This window comes from Megachile rotundata, chromosome 3, assembly GCF_050947335.1.
Source record: "Megachile rotundata isolate GNS110a chromosome 3, iyMegRotu1, whole genome shotgun sequence".
NCBI classification, from domain to species: Eukaryota; Metazoa; Arthropoda; class Insecta; order Hymenoptera; family Megachilidae; genus Megachile; species Megachile rotundata.
This window is the reverse complement of record NC_134985.1, coordinates 3,402,753-3,424,999: the sequence shown is the minus strand read 5'-3', so window position 1 is coordinate 3,424,999 and position 22,247 is coordinate 3,402,753. Positions and strand designations below refer to the sequence as shown.

The window sequence follows — 22,247 nt, the reverse complement described above, 5'->3', positions numbered from 1 at the left end:
ATTAACATTGAAACGATGCAACCTGGTCAATTTCTAAAACATATTATATGTATTACTGTACTTTTTTTATTATGCATTCAGATTTTTAAATGAAGGTCTATCGTATTCCGTAGACGTAACGTTTCAACAAATATACTGAGCGATAAATAAATGTGCCATGAGGGAGTCCTGCTCGCGAACATTAATCAAATTCATGCAAGCAACTGCTGTCTAATAAGTCACTAAATTTATACAGAGTGTCCCGTAACTAGTGTTACTCCCTAAAAGGGGTAGTAGAGGACATCATTCTGAACAAGATTTTCCTTTGCAAAAATGGGGTTTGAAGCTTCGTTTTTGAATTATTAAGCAAAAACACGGACCAATCAGAGCGCGAGGATTTCGCGCGCTCAGACGCGAGAGCGACAGCTTCGAAAATGACAGTCGATCGTGATCGTGAACAAGCGTATCGATACCACGTCGGTATAGCGTCGGTATGATAGAAAGCTGTTAGATGAAAGTTACATTGAAAAACGAATGAAAAAATCTGAATTATTATTGAATTATCATTTATTAATGCATAAGAAACGAAGAAAGTAGTCCTTACTCACGTAATCAGAATAAGTCGAATTTATTCGATACATTTATTTGTTATCGCAAAGAAATAATAGATAAAATATGGAAAATTATTCTCGTTAGATATTGTGATGATGAAAAAGAACAAATTCTTATTTTTAAAAAATGAAATAACCTTTCCATTCAACAAATAAAAATTTGAATTTGAATAATTAACAAATTTAAATGTAACTCACCCATTGAACCGTAAATAATCACGATGAAAATGTATCTCTATCACCGGGTCGATCCACCTGTAACGACTCTGGAACCTAGGTTCAGATAGTTAATAGCGCTAGGAAGGTAAAGAGCGGCTTTTACCAACTAAACGACTCGTTTTAGAAAATAACTAAATGTAAAGATTATGGGATTCGTGTGGTGTGCAGTTAAGGAGTGAAATCTACAGGTCAATATCTTTCAACAATAAGGTTTATTCAATAAAATAACGAAGATGATGAATTTAACAAATAACAAGTAATAAATAACAACAAAATATGAAAAGTATACTGGTTTGATCAAAAGAAACTAAATAGATTTTGATATAATATTAATAATAGGAATAATAGAACTTGGCAAATTAAACAATACGTAATAGGTAATTGTAAATCCAACTAAATCTGATTCTCGCTAGTTAATAGGTACTTTATATTATTTCGTACCTATGTCTGATTTAGGATGAAGCTAACTTCGCTTTTATATAATTAACTGAATTCAGTATTCTATAAGATTTGATTCTCGGTTTCGAACGCTATTGCAATGACAAAGTTTATCTTGATTAATACGTTTGTAGTTTATATAATGAATTATTCTTTTATGAAATTAATAATATTAGCGCGTTATAGTCTACCGCAGCGAGGAACGCGACCTAAGTGTGATTCTCTAAGTGTACCTAAATACGCTTTCGCAAAATTAGATAGATTAATGATTTTATCTGATATCTAACGCGGTGTAGTCGACTACTGAGTTTACGCTGATGACAGAACAATATTCTTTTACTAATTCAAGTTCAAAGTTTGTTTGAATCTAAATGAATTATTTCCTCGGAACAGTTACTCTTTTAATCTGGCTCGACAACTAATTGTCCATGACCCTTTTTGTCAAAACGAACACTGACAGCCAAAACCAGATCGCTTAATTGGGGAGCCTGTTGTTCACTGGCTACTAGAACGACCCAACGATACAGGAAAAGGGTGAACAGTATAAGTTCAACAGGGTAGCAAATCAATTGATTTTAATATAAAATCGTGATTGCTGAACTGCCACCCAAAAGACACGGGCTTCAGAGACCAAGCCGCTCAAATGGGGAGCCTGCGTTAGCTGGCTACGAAACTACCCAGAGCGAACTCCGAGAATCTGACGGCGCGTTAGCAATCCGACGAAAAATCAAATTTGAGTAGCTGAGAGCTATCGTTTCGATATCTTAGCCTTTCTTGGCGCTAAGTATAGCACTCTCCTAAAGGAGTTTCAGATACGAGACCGTTTGAATGGGGAGCCTGTTGTTCACTGGCTACTAGAACGACTCACGACCAAGTATCCAAATGGCGTATACCCGCTTTACCAGTCAAGTATTAAGAATCGTTGCGGCTCTTGACAACGAAAACTGTTCCGGTTATACTTATCTGAAGATTTGTAGCTCGCTCGACTTCGAAAACTGTTCTGCGATTTAGGCGAGTTTCGCTCGGCCTTTTATACTCGCCAGTCTGGCAATTTCTTGGAAAACCCCCATAACGTCGAAATATATAATTATCGTATAAATTCGCAATTAGGCAGTAATTATGAAAACGAACGATTTAATTATATTATCAATAACGCATTCTACTCGATGGTTTATGTTGTTGATATAAAAGTAGTATTTTAGTAGTGTTTTAATTGCATTTTCTGTCTTCCTCTATATACTACGCACGACTTCTATACGGATCGGAGCTAAATGTATAAGCATACGATGCTTCTAGAACATTCCATTGAACAATATTATAATTTACAATATTCACTGCAATAAACTAACATCTGATTCTATTTCCGGATAACATAATATTAGTACGCCTGATATGTATTGACTAATTTGTTTAACTAGTGGTTTTTAATAACTAATAATGTCCTAATTGTAAAATGTATTCTTATCCTTCTCTAGGATTACGCGAGAATACTAGGAAATTCGGGGCGAGCATCGCGGCACGTAGGCACATCGCATTACGGAATTTTCCATATAGAATTATACATTTATTCGAATGACTATAAAATAATACATTAATTTTGGTTTAAATGAATTAACTTAACATTTGATTGACTCTATGAAACATATTACTCCTTTTAAAATGAAAGCATAAAATAATTATTGAAAATTGAAAATTGAAAATATAATATATTTGTTCACGACGACGATCGGCCGTCATATTCGAAGCTGTCGCTCACGCTGTCGCGCGACTGGTCTATACGCGTTCTCATTGGTCAGTGTTTTTCATTAATAATTCAAAAACTAAGCTTTAATCAGCATTTTGGTAAAGGAAAAAGTTGTTCAGAATCACTCCAGCTACCACTCCCTAAAATTATGCCCATCAGTATATATGTATCGGTTACCGACCGTTGAACTAAATACATAAGGTAATTGGTATATAATGTACCGTCGGTAATAGTCTATTATTGTCGGTAACTAACTATTCCTGTCAGCGGGTAATGAAATTGAACATAGGACTGTCATATATAAAAAAAACTTTTCCCGGGATGTTACACACCGATTCTTACTGATAGCTTAAATAATTCACCATACAGAAACTCTCAAAAAACGCTCAAGTAACTTCACTATCTTTCATTATTAGTTTTTATTATCACTTTTCTCTGTCACTTTTTACTAATTTTCACTAATTTTCAATGTTAGTCCGACACGTAAATAGGACGAATGAAAACACGTGAACGAATATTCATAAATAATTTACACTATATTATCTTGAAAGCAAGAAAACAGAATTTTCGGTTAGAAACAACGATACATTTTATTTCGACACATTTCTTTCGATAATAAACGACGACTGTCGATCCACGCCGCAGTCGTTCAACAGATCATCGTTGCATGGCAACCGTTCGCGACATATGCCTCGCGATCGAGAACGCAACCGCGATCCGTGGCCAGTGTAACAATGTTTTCTAATAAAATATGTAATATAACTTCGATTTCTCAATTCGGATACTTTATAATGGGAATATAGCGTATCGTCAAACATACATATCTATGAATAATCGTTTACGCGTTTTCATTCGGTCCGTTTACCGGTCGTGCTTATGTTGTGCAATTATTAGAAAGAGACAGTGAAATAAATTGAGAGTTCATTGACCCTGCCAGGACATCAGCTGTTGATACTCTGATCGGTGGATCTACCCGGTGACACAAATATTTTTTATCGAAGCTAGTTTTTTCATGAATCAATGGGTAAGTTTTATTTAAGATGTTTTTGTATTTTTAAAATTAAATGTACGCAGCAATTGACTTATTTCATTTCAATGAGGTACTGCATTCGACAAGGTACTCATTCGTTTTGAAACGTGAATTTATTCGTTTGCTTCATTCGAAGAGTCGAAAAATTGATTTTCTTGAATTTATTCTTTTTCCTTTTCGGAGGCGTAAAATAAATACAATATACTTGGTCTGGGTAAACAATAACTAATTGGTTTATCTCTCATTCATGAATTACAAAGAATTTAATATTATTCTTAACTTCTTAATTCATTATTCGATTTAACTTTTACTTAATAGCTTCCTGTTATACCGACGATATACCGACGTGGTATCGATACGCTTGTTCACGATCACAATCGACTGTCATTTTCGAAGTTGTCGCTCTCGCGTCTGAGCGCGCAAAATCCTCGCGCTCTGATTGGTCCGTGTTTTTGCTTAATAATTCAAAAACGAAGCTTCAAACCTCATTTGTGCAAAGGAAAATCTTGTTTAGAATGACGTCCTCTACCACCCCTTTCAGGGAGTAATACTAGTTACGGGACCCCCTGTATACTTATTTTATAAAGAGCGTGTATACAATTAAACCTCCATGTTATACTGTTTCCTAAAAAAGAAAACACGTGTATTTATATGTATAGATTCGTAGAGGAAGTATTTTATCTATTGGTCAGTGTAGTAGAGTAAAGTCGCCCACTGCTGGACTCATTTCACTGTAATTCTCGAGCAATAGCTCTTTTATAGAAAATCGATACACTTTCTAAAGGGGTGATACATATTCTTCTACAATCTATGAAAAGGTGCAATACAAAAATTTGACTATTTTGTAATAAAATAAGATCGAAAATTATACAAATACACAGATATAAAATTAAGTTCTTAATATGAGTTTCTAATGAGTTCAGGTTTGTTTGAACCTGAAATTTATTTTTCTATATTATTTTGTAAATTGGACATACGAAATCTATTTCCTGACTGTGGATGATACTTTATGATCGATGACACTTTATACACTTTACTGATAAGTCGCATAATATTGATTTAACCATTAAATTGATAAAGTATTATCGATGATGCCACGATGATCATGGTGCTGGAGAAATAGATTACATCTGTTCAATTTGCAAAAAGTATTACAAGGAGAAAAAATTTCAGGGTGAATTTACTATTTACCAAAATCTGACACTTATAACATCGAGGTTGAATGTTCGTCCTATAACTAGTGAATTTTATGTAACTCCACAGTATATACTTTATAGCAGTATCCATATAAATTATTGCACTTGTATCTATTCGATTCACTTCGAAAACTTCTGGAAACGTATTTTACAAGCATGTGATTGCTTAAGCTGTTGAAAGAATATTTTGGGACTTATAAAAGTCTTATAATTAGGTGGGATCTTTATGCTAAGCTACTTTTTCTGCACTACGTAGAAAATGAAAACAACGAAGGACTTAAAATTAAATTTAAATTTGAACCTACACCTGTCTTATTCGAGCATTAATTGATATACTGAGTAGCGAGATGAACGAGAGGAATTAGTTAATTTTTCAAAACACAATGGGAGAATTATTTTTTTTTCGTAGAATAAAGGATGTCTTACAGAATACGTACACTCTGCTGGTATTGAAATATAATTTATTCATATTAAAATGAAATCTATTAATAGAGCATTGTGTAAATTCTTATACATGACTGCACCATTTTAAATTAATTAGTTTCCTAATAACAACAATTTTTATATAATGTCGTATACGTGAATTTCATTTCATTCCAAAAGTTTGTCCAACATCAATTACATTTTAGCATTTTCATTTTAGAATTTGGCGTGTTTTTTGCACTTCCTTTCACTTCAACGCTTGTTCTTTAACAATATAACACCTATACTATTAAGTACGCTAACAATGTTAAAATCAGGCACAGAAATAAACTTTGTTCTATCTGTTTTATTTAATCTTCAATATCTCCTCTGCTTTATAACTTTGTTTACATTGCTAGAAGCATTTTGCGAATGATTTCAAATCTACCCACAATAATATAGATTGATAATATCATTAATTTTATTTTTATAATATAAACTAATATTTTAGCATACCAGCTACAATACGTCCATTTTTCTGATTGACACTTCATATAATGAAATTGTGTTCTGTTTCTGCAAAAGGCATGCGATTGAAGCTCTAATTTTATTTTATCCTGCAATAAACTTCACTTAGAGGCAATGAATCAAACCAAATGTATAATAAAGTTTATAATACTGCTCATTTCAGTATTATAAAATAAGAATATGTAACTGTATTAAAACAAGCAAATTATATTATTTATTTTTTATATCAATAGATTGTTTTTAATGGTTTAATTACTTGGATTAACGTTGAGAATATTATATTCTGTATTTCTTTATTGTTTTGTTAAAGAAATAAAACAAAATTTAATTTTAGATACTCGATTTGTAAATATTTCAATCACTATCAACATGTGTGCAGTGTATCCTTATGTTAACACACTTGTTTGACATTGATCAATAAAATATTTATACATTAATTACGCTAGCTTTGCTAACAGCATAATCAGTGTTTGCACATGCAATATACTGGCATCGCAACATAATTTCTAGGCGCAGTAAACAAACATTTCCAGGTGATCATAACATGTTTACTAATTGAATTACGTTTCTTCGTAAATATCCTACATTAATTCTTTTAAAATTTTGTAAAAAGCGAATAAACAAAGTTTATAAAAGCGACAGTTTATTTTACAAAACTATTGGAGAAGATTATTTATAATAACTAAAAATTATTAGCTTGAACTTCGACTGACTGTTCGGTCTTTACTTTCTTTCCTTGTACTAGGTAAGATTATTAACAAATGTTTCAGTATTGAGTATTATACAATGTTGGTTTTACGCAGTTTTATTATAAACTTTAAAGTGTGTGTTATACAATATATCTTTAGTGTACAGCGTCTTCACTCGCACTAGCGCCAAAATGCGCGTCTCCTTGATCCGCGATGTATTAACAAATCAAACACGATCTTGTTAATTCGCGACATCTAATGACATATCGCGATACTCCAACAATAAATACAACGTTTTTAAATGCAACATTTTATGAACAAATATTCGAGCTTAACAATAGATATTAAAATCTGGAGTTTAATTAATGTATTAATTTTTCGTGAAGAAATTTTGTTATTACATCTTTCGTTTATTTGGCAGAAACCTTATTTCCTTTAGCATCGCGTTGGAAAAGGTAAACCAGCCAATTTCTGTACGTGTAATCATTGATTTTTTGCCGTTTTTCAACTCCAATAGCAATTACCTTTATAAATAATTTGTAGAGAAACAAAAACAAGCTCTCAACTACGTTATACAGAATACAGCTCTTCAGTCAAAGTTTTATTTGAAAAATTTCGTTAACATTTTTCTGAATTTAAAGTTTTAAAGTAGAAAAAATGCGTATGAATATAAAAATGCTCCGTGTATATGAAAAACATATAATTTAATATCACATGTTTATATTAAACACTGCAGTCGAGATCAGGACTGAAAAAGAAGTTATAAAGTTAATGACAAAGAATGTTGTAAAATGTAATGTGTGGACATTTTTTATACTATTTCAAGGGAGTGTCATCTAATCAATTCATAAAACCATTTATCATATAAAGATTTTACGAATCTATTTCGGAATTTAATTAAATTCAAGCTATTTCCTTAAAAAATAAATATTTTTCAAATATAAAGGATATTTTGCTATTACAGATTGTTGAAGGGAATAAAAAATGATCAAAACGTACTTTAGACAGAATATCTCAATTTACTATTGCGCTGCTCTTGTATGTATGTGTGGATGTCACGAAATTGTGATCCTTTACGTACGTGACGTTTAACGTTCGAATTTTGCCACTTTGAGAAAATCAATATAGCAAATCGACCCTGGACTACAACGTGGTTACACTGGATTTTTTATTCGATCGATCGATCATTCTAATTTAGTTGAAACATCTGATTTGATATTTCAAAATTGCATTTAGAGGGCTGAAAATGAGTGTCAGAGGGATTTCGCCCATGCTGATTTCGAATTTGACATTATTTTTATGGTCTGATAGTTTAATTGCCTAATTTGGATCAAACAACGCGATCGAAAATTTCAAAAATGATTATCAACTGTTAAAAATTTTGAACACGGTCTAAACAATTTGGTGACGTACACACAGACAGAAATATGTTAACTCAAATTTAATATGTTCAATTCCTATCTTTGATCCAGGGCAAAGCGGTCGTACGATCCGATCCGAAAAAATGTTGTCAGATTCGGAGTCAGCGTAGTCGAAACCCTAAACCATAAATCATTGAATTTTCTCATTGAATTTTTAAATTTCTGATATTCAGTATGAAGAAAAAATTGTATGGAGACTTCTAGAGGCATGAACTCGCGATGTAAGTCGCGACCCCATCTAGTATTTTATTGTTGCGTGGTAAAACAGGTTCTGCCATCGTCCACTTACAAGATGGAACTGTCCGGGATGAAAATACACTAGTCAAAAAAATTAAGGGAACAGAAAAATTCCTTAAATTTTTAGGTCATTTTCAAATTGCTCTGGCTCCGCTGAAATTCGTCACAGAAGACATCCAGAATAGTCATTTTGAAGCTTCAGGTCTCTAGTTTTCGACCCTTTATCTCAAAAATTTTTTGAGCCTGTCGCGAGGTAGGTTAGGTGAAATGAATAAGTATTGCTCGCAACAGTATGTTTGCAAGAGGTGATGTATTTAATGAGAACTATGGAAACTATATGTGATGCTACAGAAATGATATGGAATATACAATGTTACTGAAACGGTATGGAATATTTGATGATACAGAATCGGAGGCTCGACTGATTATCTCTGTTTTGGCGCCTTTCCGCAGTATATATTAATTTTTCGGAGGAGGCGTAACTCTTTACACAGTAGAGGGTGGAGTTACTTTCCTTGCTGAGTCCTCCCATTTTCGGCGGGGGAAAGAGTGTTGTAAATTAGAACTTGAGAGTCGAAAATGTCCTTCCGGCTTGCGCTAACCATGTGGCTTAATCAACCGTAACGGGACATGGCTGGCAGCGTTTATGGTAGGGTAGCCTATTGAGCTAAGCACGTCCAAAAAACATAAAATAATTTCGCCGACTTACAGTCTTTAGGGTAGGCTTAACTGCCTACACCTAAACATCTGTAAACGGTCAATGCTAATTTCTACCAACGCTGCGAACCATGTGCCGCTACAGAGCCCATTATCATTAACAAAATATGCAAAAAAATCGCGATGAAAAAATTTTAGAATTTTTTTTCTTTTTTTTAAGGTTTGTAAAGACATGGAAAAATTTTGTTGATTAATGCCACTTCTAGACTGCTGTTCCTTGTTCCTTCCCCTATAATTTGCACGTCCATGAAGTTCGTTTCGACGATCGGTCGCAAAGTTATGAGCTACCAAAGCCGAAATGACGCTTTTTCCTTTGATAGTCATTATCTCCTGAACCCACCATCGAACAGAAATTGTAAATACGGTTCCAGAAAGCGGAGAATGTACCCTTTAAGATGGGTATATCAGTTTTTGATTAAATGTTTTTTTTATGCTTAATATTGATGTAAAAAACCGTCAAAAAACGGCGTTTTTTCCACAAATTACAAAAGTTACGGTATCTTTGTAAATAAGTATTGTAATGATTATGCCTAGGTTTTTTTTTAAGCTCATATTGCCCACAAAATGTATGCAAAGTTTCAAATGGCTCCGATTCTTTGTTCCCTATGAACCGATGGATCAAACTTTGAAATTTGAACGAAAAGAGTTAATGAAACGTCATTACTACTCCGATCGGCGACTAATACGTTTGTTGGCTAAAAAAGTTTGTGTCTCTACATTTACCGGTATCATTGCTAAATTTTTAAAGAATGCTTTGGTCTGAGAAGGTCGGATTTACGCTTCCTTTTGTGTGTGTGAGTTCGTGCGTATGTGTGCCGCGTATATGCAGGTATATGAACGTGGGAGCGCGCAGGTATGTGCGCCTGCCACAATGTCTGCGCGGGTGAGTGTAATTTTGTTTTTTCAATAAAAATTCGAGGACTTGTAAATTTAATATCGAGTATTACCACCACGGTTGTTAATTACATCTTGCAAACGTTCACGCATATTAATGCATTGCCGTATTATGGCTTGGGTAATTTGGTTCCAAATTCGAAGAAGCGCATTTTCCAGCGCACGTAAATTTCGTAAATGCGGATAGTCCGTTCGGATAGCAAGCCGGTATACCAATGAAATTTTAAGTCCGCATGCCTTACATATTCGTCAATACACTTGAAACCGATTTAGATTAGTCCAAGACAATGCTCGACCACATACAGCGAACGTTGCAAAACGGTTCCTGTTGCAACATCGAATTAATACGCTACCACATCCAGCAATGAGTCCAGATCTCAATCCAATTGAACACGTTTGGGATATGATGGGGCGTTGATTGCGAACTCGGAAGGTTAGATGGACCATTTGTGACTACGTTACTAATTATTATGACTGCAAACACGTTTATTTGTAGAATTACGTATACAATAAAGAAATCATAAATTTCATAACAGAATGTCTAGTATTTAAATTCAACTTGTTATAACTTAAAAGGGTCATTAATTAATAAATATATTAAAATATAAGAAACAATTCATTTTGTATTATTTGCGGCCACCTGTAATATATTTCTGACCATGTTTGATTTCAGTTCCTCTCACTTTGGAAATTTACTATTATACGTAAATATCATACATTTAAAAGAAGGGTGAATACGAGAAAAAATACTATTCATTTCAACAATTTAATATTTATACATATATCTATATACTATATTTATAACGCGTAACATTTTTACATTTTTAGCCACTTTATTTAAAAAGTATGTTAATGAAAAATGGTATTGCTTTTACTATGTATTTTCTTAAAAAGAAAAGTTTGCCGAAATAACCATTCAGATTATGCTTCTCTACTATACGTGTATGTAAGTAAAAAATATATGCAATAAACAACGAATAATTCTTAAGTACTTAAAATACAAATAGTGATTCGATATTCGTTTTCCCGATGATTATGGCGCTATGTCAATTTATATTTGGTCATGTCTAGCCATAGGGTGGTCAAAAATAGGACAATGTGACGTATGTTGTATGATAAAATATATGCAGAGTGCCTCACAATTAGTGCAGGTTCCTGAAATGGGGGGTAGCTGATATAATTCTGAATAAGATTTCCCTTAGCAAAAATGGGGTTTGAAGCTTCGTTTTTGAATTATTAAGCAAAAACACGGAACAATCAGAGCGCGAGGATTACGCGTGCCCAGGAATGACAGCAAAAGGTTCGAGCCTAGCAACTGAGCGTGATCGTGATCAAGTGCCTATGCGCCGGGACAGTGTAAACGTTTAATAAGAAGCCCTTACATCAAACCTCAGTTAAATAATAAACAGCACAATTGCAAATAATGTTCACTTATTCGTTTGTCATGAGTAAGGAACAAAATTGGTTATGTGTAATTAACAGAAGTCGAGCAAATTAAATTGCTGTAATTTTAGATTTACATAAAACTTACAAATCATTACAATAAGACTAACCAATTGGTTAAAAATAATCTTGTTTGCTTGAAAATGGATCCTTGTAAGTAGATCGTTCTATCGATCGTAACTATTCGTATAAATAATACGCAACTTTACTATCATTTTTTATTATTACTTTTCACTGCAATATTTTTTTGCCACTTTTCACTAATTTCCTAACCTAATAACGATGGATAAACAAGTGAAGACGCGTGAACGATTATTCGAAAATAACTTCTGTGACTTTTTTCTCTTTAATGTTTCGCTTCGAACGTTTTGTCATACATTGCCGGCTATGACTCCAAATGTTTCGTGCATAGAGAAAGCGAGAGTTCTGGACAACATCTTCGGACATTCGGTCCGTCGGGTTAAGGAATCATAAAACAATTAAACGGCTCCGCTTTGCTCTTTTATCTTTTTATACTATACTGAAAGAAATTAATGTTTGTTTTAACCTCGTAGAAAATTCCTAAAATTTTCCAAAAATATCTAAAGAAATTACAAAAAATTGGTAAAATCTATGCCAAAGACGCTGCAGGGATTATATGTAGATACAAAAAAACGCACACAAAATATTGATTACGATCTAAAACTTAAATAATTAAATATTTTCTACTGAATCTGTAAGTGTATAAATAATTTTATTGGTGTATGAAAGTAATTTATTTTAAAACAATTTTTACGTATTATTTATATAAAGAAAGTTATCGTAAAAAAATTGGTATACAAATACCTTTTGTATCCATTATAATTATAGCAGTGATTAAAGCTGATACAACAGCCATAATCGGTATATCTATTTTATAACTTGATTTTGAAATTTATAAGAATTCGTTTCTGATTTCTGATATTTAGTAGAAGTAACAATGTCTTTGATATTTTTAACTAATGTTTAGTGTTAACAATAAACGGTGCATTAGTTTTAAATTAATCCTCTTTTTACGAGTCTGATTTCTATGCGTTTTGGAATCGAACACCATGGTTTCCAAAGTTGAAATACCGTCCGTTAAATAATGCAACGTAGTCAAGCCACTTGCGTTATTTTTTAATGTATAAATTGTTACAAATAATAACAGGAAGAAAAGCCTGTAATGTTGTGACTCAATGACAAGCGTGGGAGAATCAGTGAAGAAGAAGTTACTCATACATAGTTAAAACAATTTTTATATATTCATCAAATAAAAACTGCAGAGAAAAGATAAATATACTTGTAATTTTAGTTAAAGTTAGCAACAACAGTTTTAAAATTCATCATTATTGTAAGTAATTGGATTTGGAACACGTTACTGCAAACAAGAAACGATTTAATTGTGAAATAGTAACAGTGAGTCCGCTAGGTCGCAAATGATATAAACGCGAGAATCAATACAAGTCGTCTTTTGATGACACCGTCCGTACATCTAGTCTTTCTTTTCGCAGGAAGAAATGAACATCCGCTGATCGCAGTTGTCATGACAACGCCATGCTCGAACAGCGCGTGAAGCCGAACATGTATCGGCATTGTTAAAGGGTGGCCAAAATTTTATACACCACATTATTATACTCAATTTTACAAATATTTTTATGTTCTCAAATATGCTCGAAGATATTATTCGACATATGATCAATTGTCATTTTATTATCGTATTTGGTTTCGCTGACAATTTTTCAAAACCGCTATTTTAACCGTTATTTCTCTAGAAAATGACAAAAATTTTACCGAGTCCATACTCAATATGTAACGACATTACGCATATCCAATCGAAATGATACTCCATAATACGATATAGACGTATGATACAAGTAGATAGCCAACATTATATGAGCTTTAGAATCTAACATTATCTTATATCTTCCAAACTGCTATTTTCGCAATTGGATTTTGTGAAGTTGGTTTTTTAATAAGTGCGTGAGTTGGCATGAGTGAGTAAGTTGGTAGGAGTGTGTAGGTTGGTAGGAGTGAGGAGTTTGGGATGCGTGAGGAGATTGGTAAGACTGTAACAAAAGAAGAAAGAAAAAGATGAGTGTGGTGTGAGAGCGTTGAATGAGTGAAAAATGGTTTATGTATCTTTTACAATTAATTAAAAATAGTTTTGGTTCAAAGAAATATTCAGAGAAATGTTAATTTCAAGTTTACCAATTCCCACAGATTTCGTGTATTTTTACATATTCGCATTTCCTTTAAACGTACATCTCACAAGGGAACATATCCAACTTCAACACGCCGATTTTTATGAAACTTATGTGAGATATAGTTCTCAAAAAAATATTTGACACGTATTTTTTTTTATCGGCAATCGTGCATATTGAAGGGGTGAAAATAGCCCTCGAAGTTGGGGGTGGAAATCATATTTTTGGGAATATCTCCGGAATTAAAGAAGATAATTGGATTCTTTTTTTTGTAAATTGTTAGTCTTTTAATAGGCAATTTTTGTGCGAAAAAAAATTTCAATAAACTTTATTTGTTTAAATAATATTTTGAAAATTTACAATTCTTATTTAAATTTTTGCACTAAATGTTGATTTATTTTTTTGCAACTCCATGTATGTAAACTATAGACAAAAATAGGGGATACGTGTTTTTGGAATTTGTTGTCTGTTGCCATGTTTATTAGATATATAATTTAAAATCACCTCCTGTGAAGAGGGGCAATCAGCATTTTTATTAAAAATATCATTATTTTTACAATCTTTTACATTATTTTAGCAATTTTATACGTCTTCATATGCACTCAGAAAACTCAGAAAATAAAAATAAATTAAATTATTTTTTAACAATATTGGCCATAAAAGCCTATGTTCCTTACGACGCGGCGTTGATCATAACCGCGTCACGCTCATACCTGCAACGCTTACAATAATTATTGAGAAATCAATTAATTGCATATGAAGAGGTATAAAATCGCTAAAATAATGTAAGAGATTGTAAAGATAATGATATTTTTAATAAAAATACTGATTGCCCCTCTTCACTGGAGGTGATTTTAAATTATATATCTAATAAACATTGCAACAGACAACAAATTCCAAAAACACGTATCCCCTATTTTTGTCTATAGTTTACGTACATGGAGTTGCAAAAAAATAAATCAACATTTAGTGCAAAAATTTAAACAAAAATTATAAATTTTTAAAATATTATTTAAACAAATAAAGTTTATTGAAATTTTTTTTCGCACAAAAACTCCTATTAAAAGACCAACAATTTAAAAAAAAAAAGAATCCAATTATCTTCTTTAATTCCGGAGATATTCCCAAAAATATGATTTCCACCTCCAACTTCGAGGACTATTTTCACCCCTTCAATATGCACGATTGCCGATAAAAAAAAATACGTGTCAAATATTTTTTTGAGAACTATATCTCACATAAGTTTCATCAAAATCGGCGTGTCGGAGTTGGATATGTTCCCTTGCCAGTAACGTTATTTCACTAGCTTTGAATGGGTTCAAAATTCGAAGAAGGACTAGTAATTATTGTATAATCATAAATAATAAATCATAAGTAACCAACTTAAGCCATATATGAACCGATGCATCCCGATTTTACTTTCATCAAAGGGAAGCGAAAAATGAAACACAAGAGATAACGAATAATACGGAAGATTAATCTTTTGACTGATGATAGAGCGTCGTTGAAGGATAAGGTTAATAAACCAGCCATAGCGTAACTCCTAGTTCAAGAAGTTGAAGGGAAGCGGAGCATTTCCTCCCAAAGCTCATCAACTGGCATTACTACGCCACGCTAATAAATAGCCGAAGTTGAGGTTGCGTTAATACCTTCTCCTCTTACATACTGCTACACGAATTCCGTCGGTGATATAGGTACTAATAAGCACTTCGTCGATCTATATCGTCGGAAATATGTAAAAGTTTTGAGACACGCATTAAACAGAAATGGTACTACTTTCTCGAAGTTATACTCCATAGAAGTGGTATCTTCCTTTTATGAATTCCTAAATGATGGTAGTTTTATAAAACATAGAGAGAAAGAATCAGAAAAGCACACAATTTTTATCAACAAAATGTTCGTGAAGGTATTCTACAGAAAGACAAAAAAATAATTTAATTGAAAATTATAAAAAATAAATTAAATTCCTCTTCTAAAATAGGAGTTGGATCTAAGTAAAAAAATATGACTGATAATTGAAATTGTATTGCTTTATGGTGACAAAGGAAGATATACGTATGTATAATACTGTAGAACTTATGTAGGAGTGAACAATTTTTAAAAATCAATATTTTGTAACTTTTTACAAAATGTTGTTTCATATGGAAGCGCATTAAAATATAAACTTTTTACTTTTTGATATTTTTATTCGATTTTATTTGCTCCATTTGAGAATGAATGTGTCTGACACATGAGATGAATGTGTTCATAAGTTTCCAGTACAGACAATATATTAAGTTATTCGTCTTCGAAACAAACCAAACTGCATCAAAAACGAGTACCTTTTTTATGTTAAAGTCATTTGCACAAATATGTATTTGCTTTTTATAATATCATGTCTATTTATCTTGTATATGACATCCTTCTAATGGTTTTTCGAGAAATAGGTAGTAAAATATTAAAGTATAAAAATTTATAGTATTTATTGAATAAGAATAAAAATAAAATAATATTATAAAATAATAATCATTTCATATGAATATATCAATTGTGAAAAATACTCAAAAATAAATTTTAACATGTATTTTAAAAAAATTATGCATGTACTAAATATATTATATTTTTGAAAATGCGTTGTGTATTGCTAATTAATACAGGTCTAGGTTAAGTTGTTTTTATTTCATTGCATTGCTAAACAAAACAAATGAAGTGAATATCAGAGACAAAGAACTTCAAAACTCAATTTGTACTCGTTATGAAGTTAGCACGACCGTATAACGCAGCTAACAATGTACACTAATGAGCTATGGAAGTTAGACCTGGTTTGCATCAGATAGTAACGTCTGTGAGCTATTATCATATGCCCAACTGCACCAAATCAATGGTACCGAATTTGAATTCCTTGTTGCTTTCGTGATTGTGTAAAATTTCTATGTCAAGCATATTCTGCAATTATTTACGAAGAATTAATTACACAAAAATGTATTACATCCTGATTCTAATATTAATAGCGATTTACTTATGCTTTTCATTTCGTTCATATCGATAAAAGAAATATGTATAAACTTAAATTTTATATGAGAAACGTTTTTATAATCTATATTTACAAAGTTTCTATTTATGTTTTCAGTACAGTATGATTTGTTACGTAGCTGCTTATTAAGGCGAAGAGTGGAAGGAAATACGAAAATGGTCATATAAACTTTACTTCTTCTCGGTAAAGTTTATAATATTAAGTTATACAAAACTAATCCCATAAAATTATCTAATTATGTATGTGTTTTAAAAAAACATTTAATAGACACATTAAAGAACTGTGGAATTGAACAAAATAAATAATATTTCGTGTTGAACAACAAAAATAATACTTACAGGTCCACTACGTAAAAGGAACCGATAATTTTAATAACAATTTTCGATTGAATTGACAGTAAACAATTTTGTACACAGGTTTTATATACAGTGGAGGACAAAAGTATTCGTACACTTGAAATATAGAAATAAAAAGAACAATATTTTTTATATTATTAAGTATGTTTAATCATATATAGCTGTATATTAAACATTACACTTACAGCAGCAAATAACCCAAAGTCGGAGGCAATAATATCATGTAGTAACTTGAAATGATTTGAAATTCACGAGGTTATAAGGAACCGTCGAGACAAAAGTATTCGTACGCTTAATTATTGCTACGATTATTTTAACAGGAATTTTATAAATTAATATTTTGTATGATAACCCTTCCGGCAAATCACTTAACGTAATATATCGGTCATTTACAACACCAAACTTTTAACTTTTTTAGGTTCTGTACTACACCATTCTCTTTTTAACATTTCTTTCAAATGTTCTTTCGACATTAAATCATGTTTTCGCACATTTTTTCTAATTTCGCCCATACATGTTCGATAGAATTTAAATCAAACAATTGTGGAAGAGTTGCTAACCTGTGGAGAGTATTGGTATTAACAACTACTGACGCACTATACATATAGGGTATATGTTTCACGTTGTTACGTTCCGAACAGGAATATTTTTCAAAATTTCCTTTGTAGTTTTCACCGACCGAATGTGTATCGATAATGCGTATTGCATTCTGGGAACACCCTGGTCGAACGCAGTAACGGTCTTTTATGTTATTAGATAGATTATCTTCTGGCGACTAAACTAAGATTGTTAATATAACACATTCCATCCTTGAAATCAACGTGGTCCCACGGCCAAAATCTTAGATCATTCTACTTCTTCGAACCGCCAAATATAAACGGAAGTCACACTCGTGTGGTCCGATAACGCCAAGCGTTCTGGAATGTTCCTCAAGGGCCCGCGACGCAATATAAAATTGTAATAGAAATTGTCTTTGTAACACTACAATATTATATAAATTGCCCATAGTATTTCATTATACCCTTATTATAAATACGCACACGTCAATCAGTCGTACAATAGTTACAGTACCGAGCGCAATTTGACTTTAATAACTGTAAAGCGAAATAAATAATGTTTCATTTTAAATTTTTATAATGTGTACAGATTAACATTTTATACTGTATTGGTTATGTACAGTCAGTGTAAAAAGTATTCGTACAGTAATTAATTTCAACAAAAATGTTGTGAAACGTCATTTATTAACAAAATTTGAACAAATAAAAAATACATACACATTCTTACATAGAATACATAGACATCTAAGAATATGTATGTATTTTTTATTTGTTCAAATTTTGTTAATAAATGACGTTTCACAACATTTTTGTTGAAATTAATTACTGTACGAATACTTTTTACACTGACTGTATGTAAAATTATTCAATAGCTAATTAACAATCCATAGCTCAAGAGCAAAGGAAAGAACTATATAGAAAGAGAGAGATAAGAGCTGGACAAGGGAGGAACACATGCACCCACCATCACCACCTAATTAACGAATCGCGGTCTCTTACGCATTGGCCTCGCAGCCTAATTCGTTAGGCGCATCTCAATGCAACATAAACAATTTCGGACTAGGCCCACTCTGGTCTTCTCAGAGAGGTGCAAGTTGCGACACTCTTCGGTGTATAATCGCGAGGTGCGTGTCGAGGGTCCGTGAAGTGGTTTAGAGACGAGTTTGTTCTTGAATTTATTAAAGTGCAAAATTCAGACAAAGACTCTATTTTCACGTAAAGCTTTCGCGCTAAATAATCACGTTAATAATCACGTTAATTTTTAATTCAATATATTATTTTATTTTTCCATTCAATTATATTCAGTTTTATTCTTTTTAATTTTTAAAGTATAATTTTATTTTATAGTTTATTTGAATTCAGCAGCAGGTCAATTTCAAAATTCTCATTGGTGGATCGTTTACATGTATGTGTGTTCTTCCCAGGAACCAGGCGCAGCCGTCATTTCACATTCTACAAGAGGTTGATTTATTATAAATTCATACAAGTACAGATATTTTGGGTGACTTGTTTCCTTTATTCTTCCAGCTATTTTATGAATTCTTCGGCAAGTAAATCAGTAGTTAATTATTTAACTTTGAGATTTCCCTCGCTGGATTATAATTTTATTTTGTATTTAAGTAATTGTTTCTCCTTCAAATCTTCGAATTGCGCGTCTCGGATATTCACAATATTTTTATTCAGTTCATTGTGATTCACATTATATTATATTCCCTACCATTCTAATCGCTTCATAATTTATAAAATATAATCTTTGAATATTTTAATTATTTTGAATTACATTTCTTTAATTGCCTCCGTCATTTCCTCTAAACATTGCGATCTTGTGAAAGGGCCCGTATGGGACTAGCGTGTCTCCGGATCCACAAAAACATTAAGTCCGGTTAACAATTAATTTTGTTAGGGCAAACAAATCTTTGAGGCTTTATACGCGCGCATTCTGCACGTAAGAACGTTACAGTTTTGCTGAAAATAAAATTCATCTAATTCATCAATCTAATTCATCTGCACTATTTTGCAAATTTTCTTTTAAAATATTTAAATACAAATGTTTATTCATTATTTTATTTATTATTACTAAATTGCTGCCTCCAGAAGCAACGATACATCTCCACATCATCACATTTCCATCTCCGTGTTTCGTCGTCGGTTCCACATTTTTGAAATCCAATTCAGTATTCGCTTTCCGCCATACTTTTTCACTACCGTCCGACTCAAAAATACTAAATTTTGACTTTTCTGTAAATATGTACTGCGTTTTTCTAGAAGTCGTGGCTAGTATTTATGTATTGTTCTGCAAATTCTAATCTCTTTTTTTCGTTTATTCATAAATGGTTTCTTCCTCGCAACTCTACTGTTATATCTGGCCCGATGTAGCACTCTTCGTACTATTTTAGAGTGAATTTCTTTCAGCATATGTTCTTTAAAGTGTGATGCAATTTCAGGTACATTGGTATCTGGTTTTTCTTTAATAGTTCGGACGATTTTTCGCTTTTCTCTCGTAGTTAATTTTTAGGGTCTACCACTTCTTCTTTTACATACTCCGTAATATTCCTTCTTTTTTATACGGCCTCGTGAATGTTATTGTCTTCGGTTTTGGGTCATTTGTCGCTATAAGTATAACGTTTAATGTTGGATGACCTATCTTAAACAAATAATAAGTCATAGCCAAACCATGACTCTCTCGATGCACAACAACAAAAACAGCGTACATCTACTATTAGTCATAAGGGCTAAGGTTGTCCTCCCCCACTAGAGAGAGGATATATATACATTGTCACTGACCACGGGTTCGGGAGAAAGAGTCCAGAAATTGTAGAAAGAGTTTAGACAGAGAATCAGTTTTGCTGTAAGTTAGCAAGGAGGTCGTTGTTTCTATTCTTCACACGATTTTCTGTTAAAGTTGAATTCGGCGTAATCATAGAGGTTTTAAAACCAATAAACTTTTGCTTATTGTAAAGTGGTTTTATTCCTCAACCCGGATTCCAACATTAATATGCACCTATGTATGATTAAATATACTTAATAATATAGAAACGATTGTTCTTTTTTGTTTCTATATTTCAAGTGGACGAATACTTTTGTGTTTGTTCCACTGTATTATTATTATAACTATTCTAATACATTCTGTTGACAGATTGTTGTAAGTATATTAGGACTTTAGCTTTTTCCATACCGATGCACAGTTGTTTTTTCAGTTGTCCATTCAGAGAGTCCCTTCTATGGGGCAGCGTTAAGATCCACAAAATATTAATTTGACTCTAGGAAACACTACTAGGGTATGTAAAAATTTGAAAACAGAGAATGCGGTGAGAGGAAGTTATAGAAAATGACAATATTGTGAAACGTCTAAGTGTTTAGGTCATATAATAAATTCCTTATAAAAATAAATTCCTACCATATAATAAGACAAAAATTTAAACGAGGAAAGTAACGTGTAACATGGACAGGTATTGGCCTATCGGACTCAAAACAGCATAATTCTAAAGCAATTAGAATTAGTAGTAATAATAATAATGATAATCAGAATGAATGAAAATAAAAACAATAATAGTTGCAAATAATTTCAAATTGATGATTCAATGATTAATCATAAAAAAGCAAAGAATTGACCAATACTGAGACAGGACGCAATGTACTCGTGTTAATGAAAGAAATAGTAGCAATAATAATATAATATAATAATAGATTTTTGTTATAATACCATCATTTATATTATTAATAGAACGAGTTTCTAAAGTCTCTAGTTATCTAAAAGTCAGTCACCAGGAAAACTAAATTATAGTTACATTCTATATGTTTACATGAAAAGAGATGAAATATTAGGTTAGCTGGATGTAATGTTCAAGCCTTTATTTTTCATAATCCTAAGTTTATTCATACTCTATTTATAAGTCTTCTTCATACTGCAATGAAGAGATTTAGATTCTAAGCATCTAAAGTGCAGCTTTTGAACATTCTAAGATTTTCAATTGCACAAAACAGAAATGAACTGTTTATAGAAATAAACAGTTCATTTCTGTTTTATGTAATTAGTGTCTATCACTAGTCTAATTAACGTTTTTAGGTTTTCATTATGAAGTGCAAAACATAGGTACATGTCTGAAATAATTTCGTAGTATAAGAAAGGAAAGGAATATGTCTGTAATTTTTACTGAAGATTTAAAAAGGCGTTAAAAATATATATTAAACGAGTTCTATTGAAAATTTGAAAAGAATAGCGCCGCATAATCATTAAAATTAATTGGACGAGTTCTCATCGAACATTGTAACGGATAAGACGCGTTTCGGTGTCGCTCGTGTTTACGTGTTCAAAATTCTTTTAACTGTTCTCTGAGTGGAAGTGCTTCAATAGTTATAGATCTTCTCAAATCCAGATACAATTTTTGTATCTGGGTTGCATCAGTGCAAAAAGCCCATTGGGATAAATGAGTGTCTCCACTAATAGAGATATTCAACCTCAACGTTTGTTAAACAACACAGTACACAATACTATAATGTCTTCCTCAAAAGGATCATACGCTCAAGTAACTCAAAATGTTAGCTTTCCAAAGAAAGAACAAGCCATCGTTA

The 22,247-nt window shown here is 32.1% G+C and overlaps 1 protein-coding gene across 10 annotated transcripts in view; it reads left to right on the top strand.

Annotated features, from left to right (window-relative positions):
• LOC100880577 (uncharacterized) overlaps positions 1 to 22,247 on the top strand; it is a 789,502-nt gene that overhangs the window by 518,574 nt on the left and 248,681 nt on the right. Inside the window, exon 7 of one of the 10 annotated variants that reach the window (XM_076530103.1) lies at positions 13,060 to 13,726. The exons of the other annotated variants lie outside the window; for them this stretch is intronic. Within the exon in view, the coding sequence (XP_076386218.1) occupies positions 13,060 to 13,121 (62 nt within the window). The 3' untranslated portion in view covers positions 13,122 to 13,726. Of the gene's footprint in view, positions 1 to 13,059; positions 13,727 to 22,247 lie in introns of those variants that run through there. 10 annotated transcript variants of the gene reach the window in all.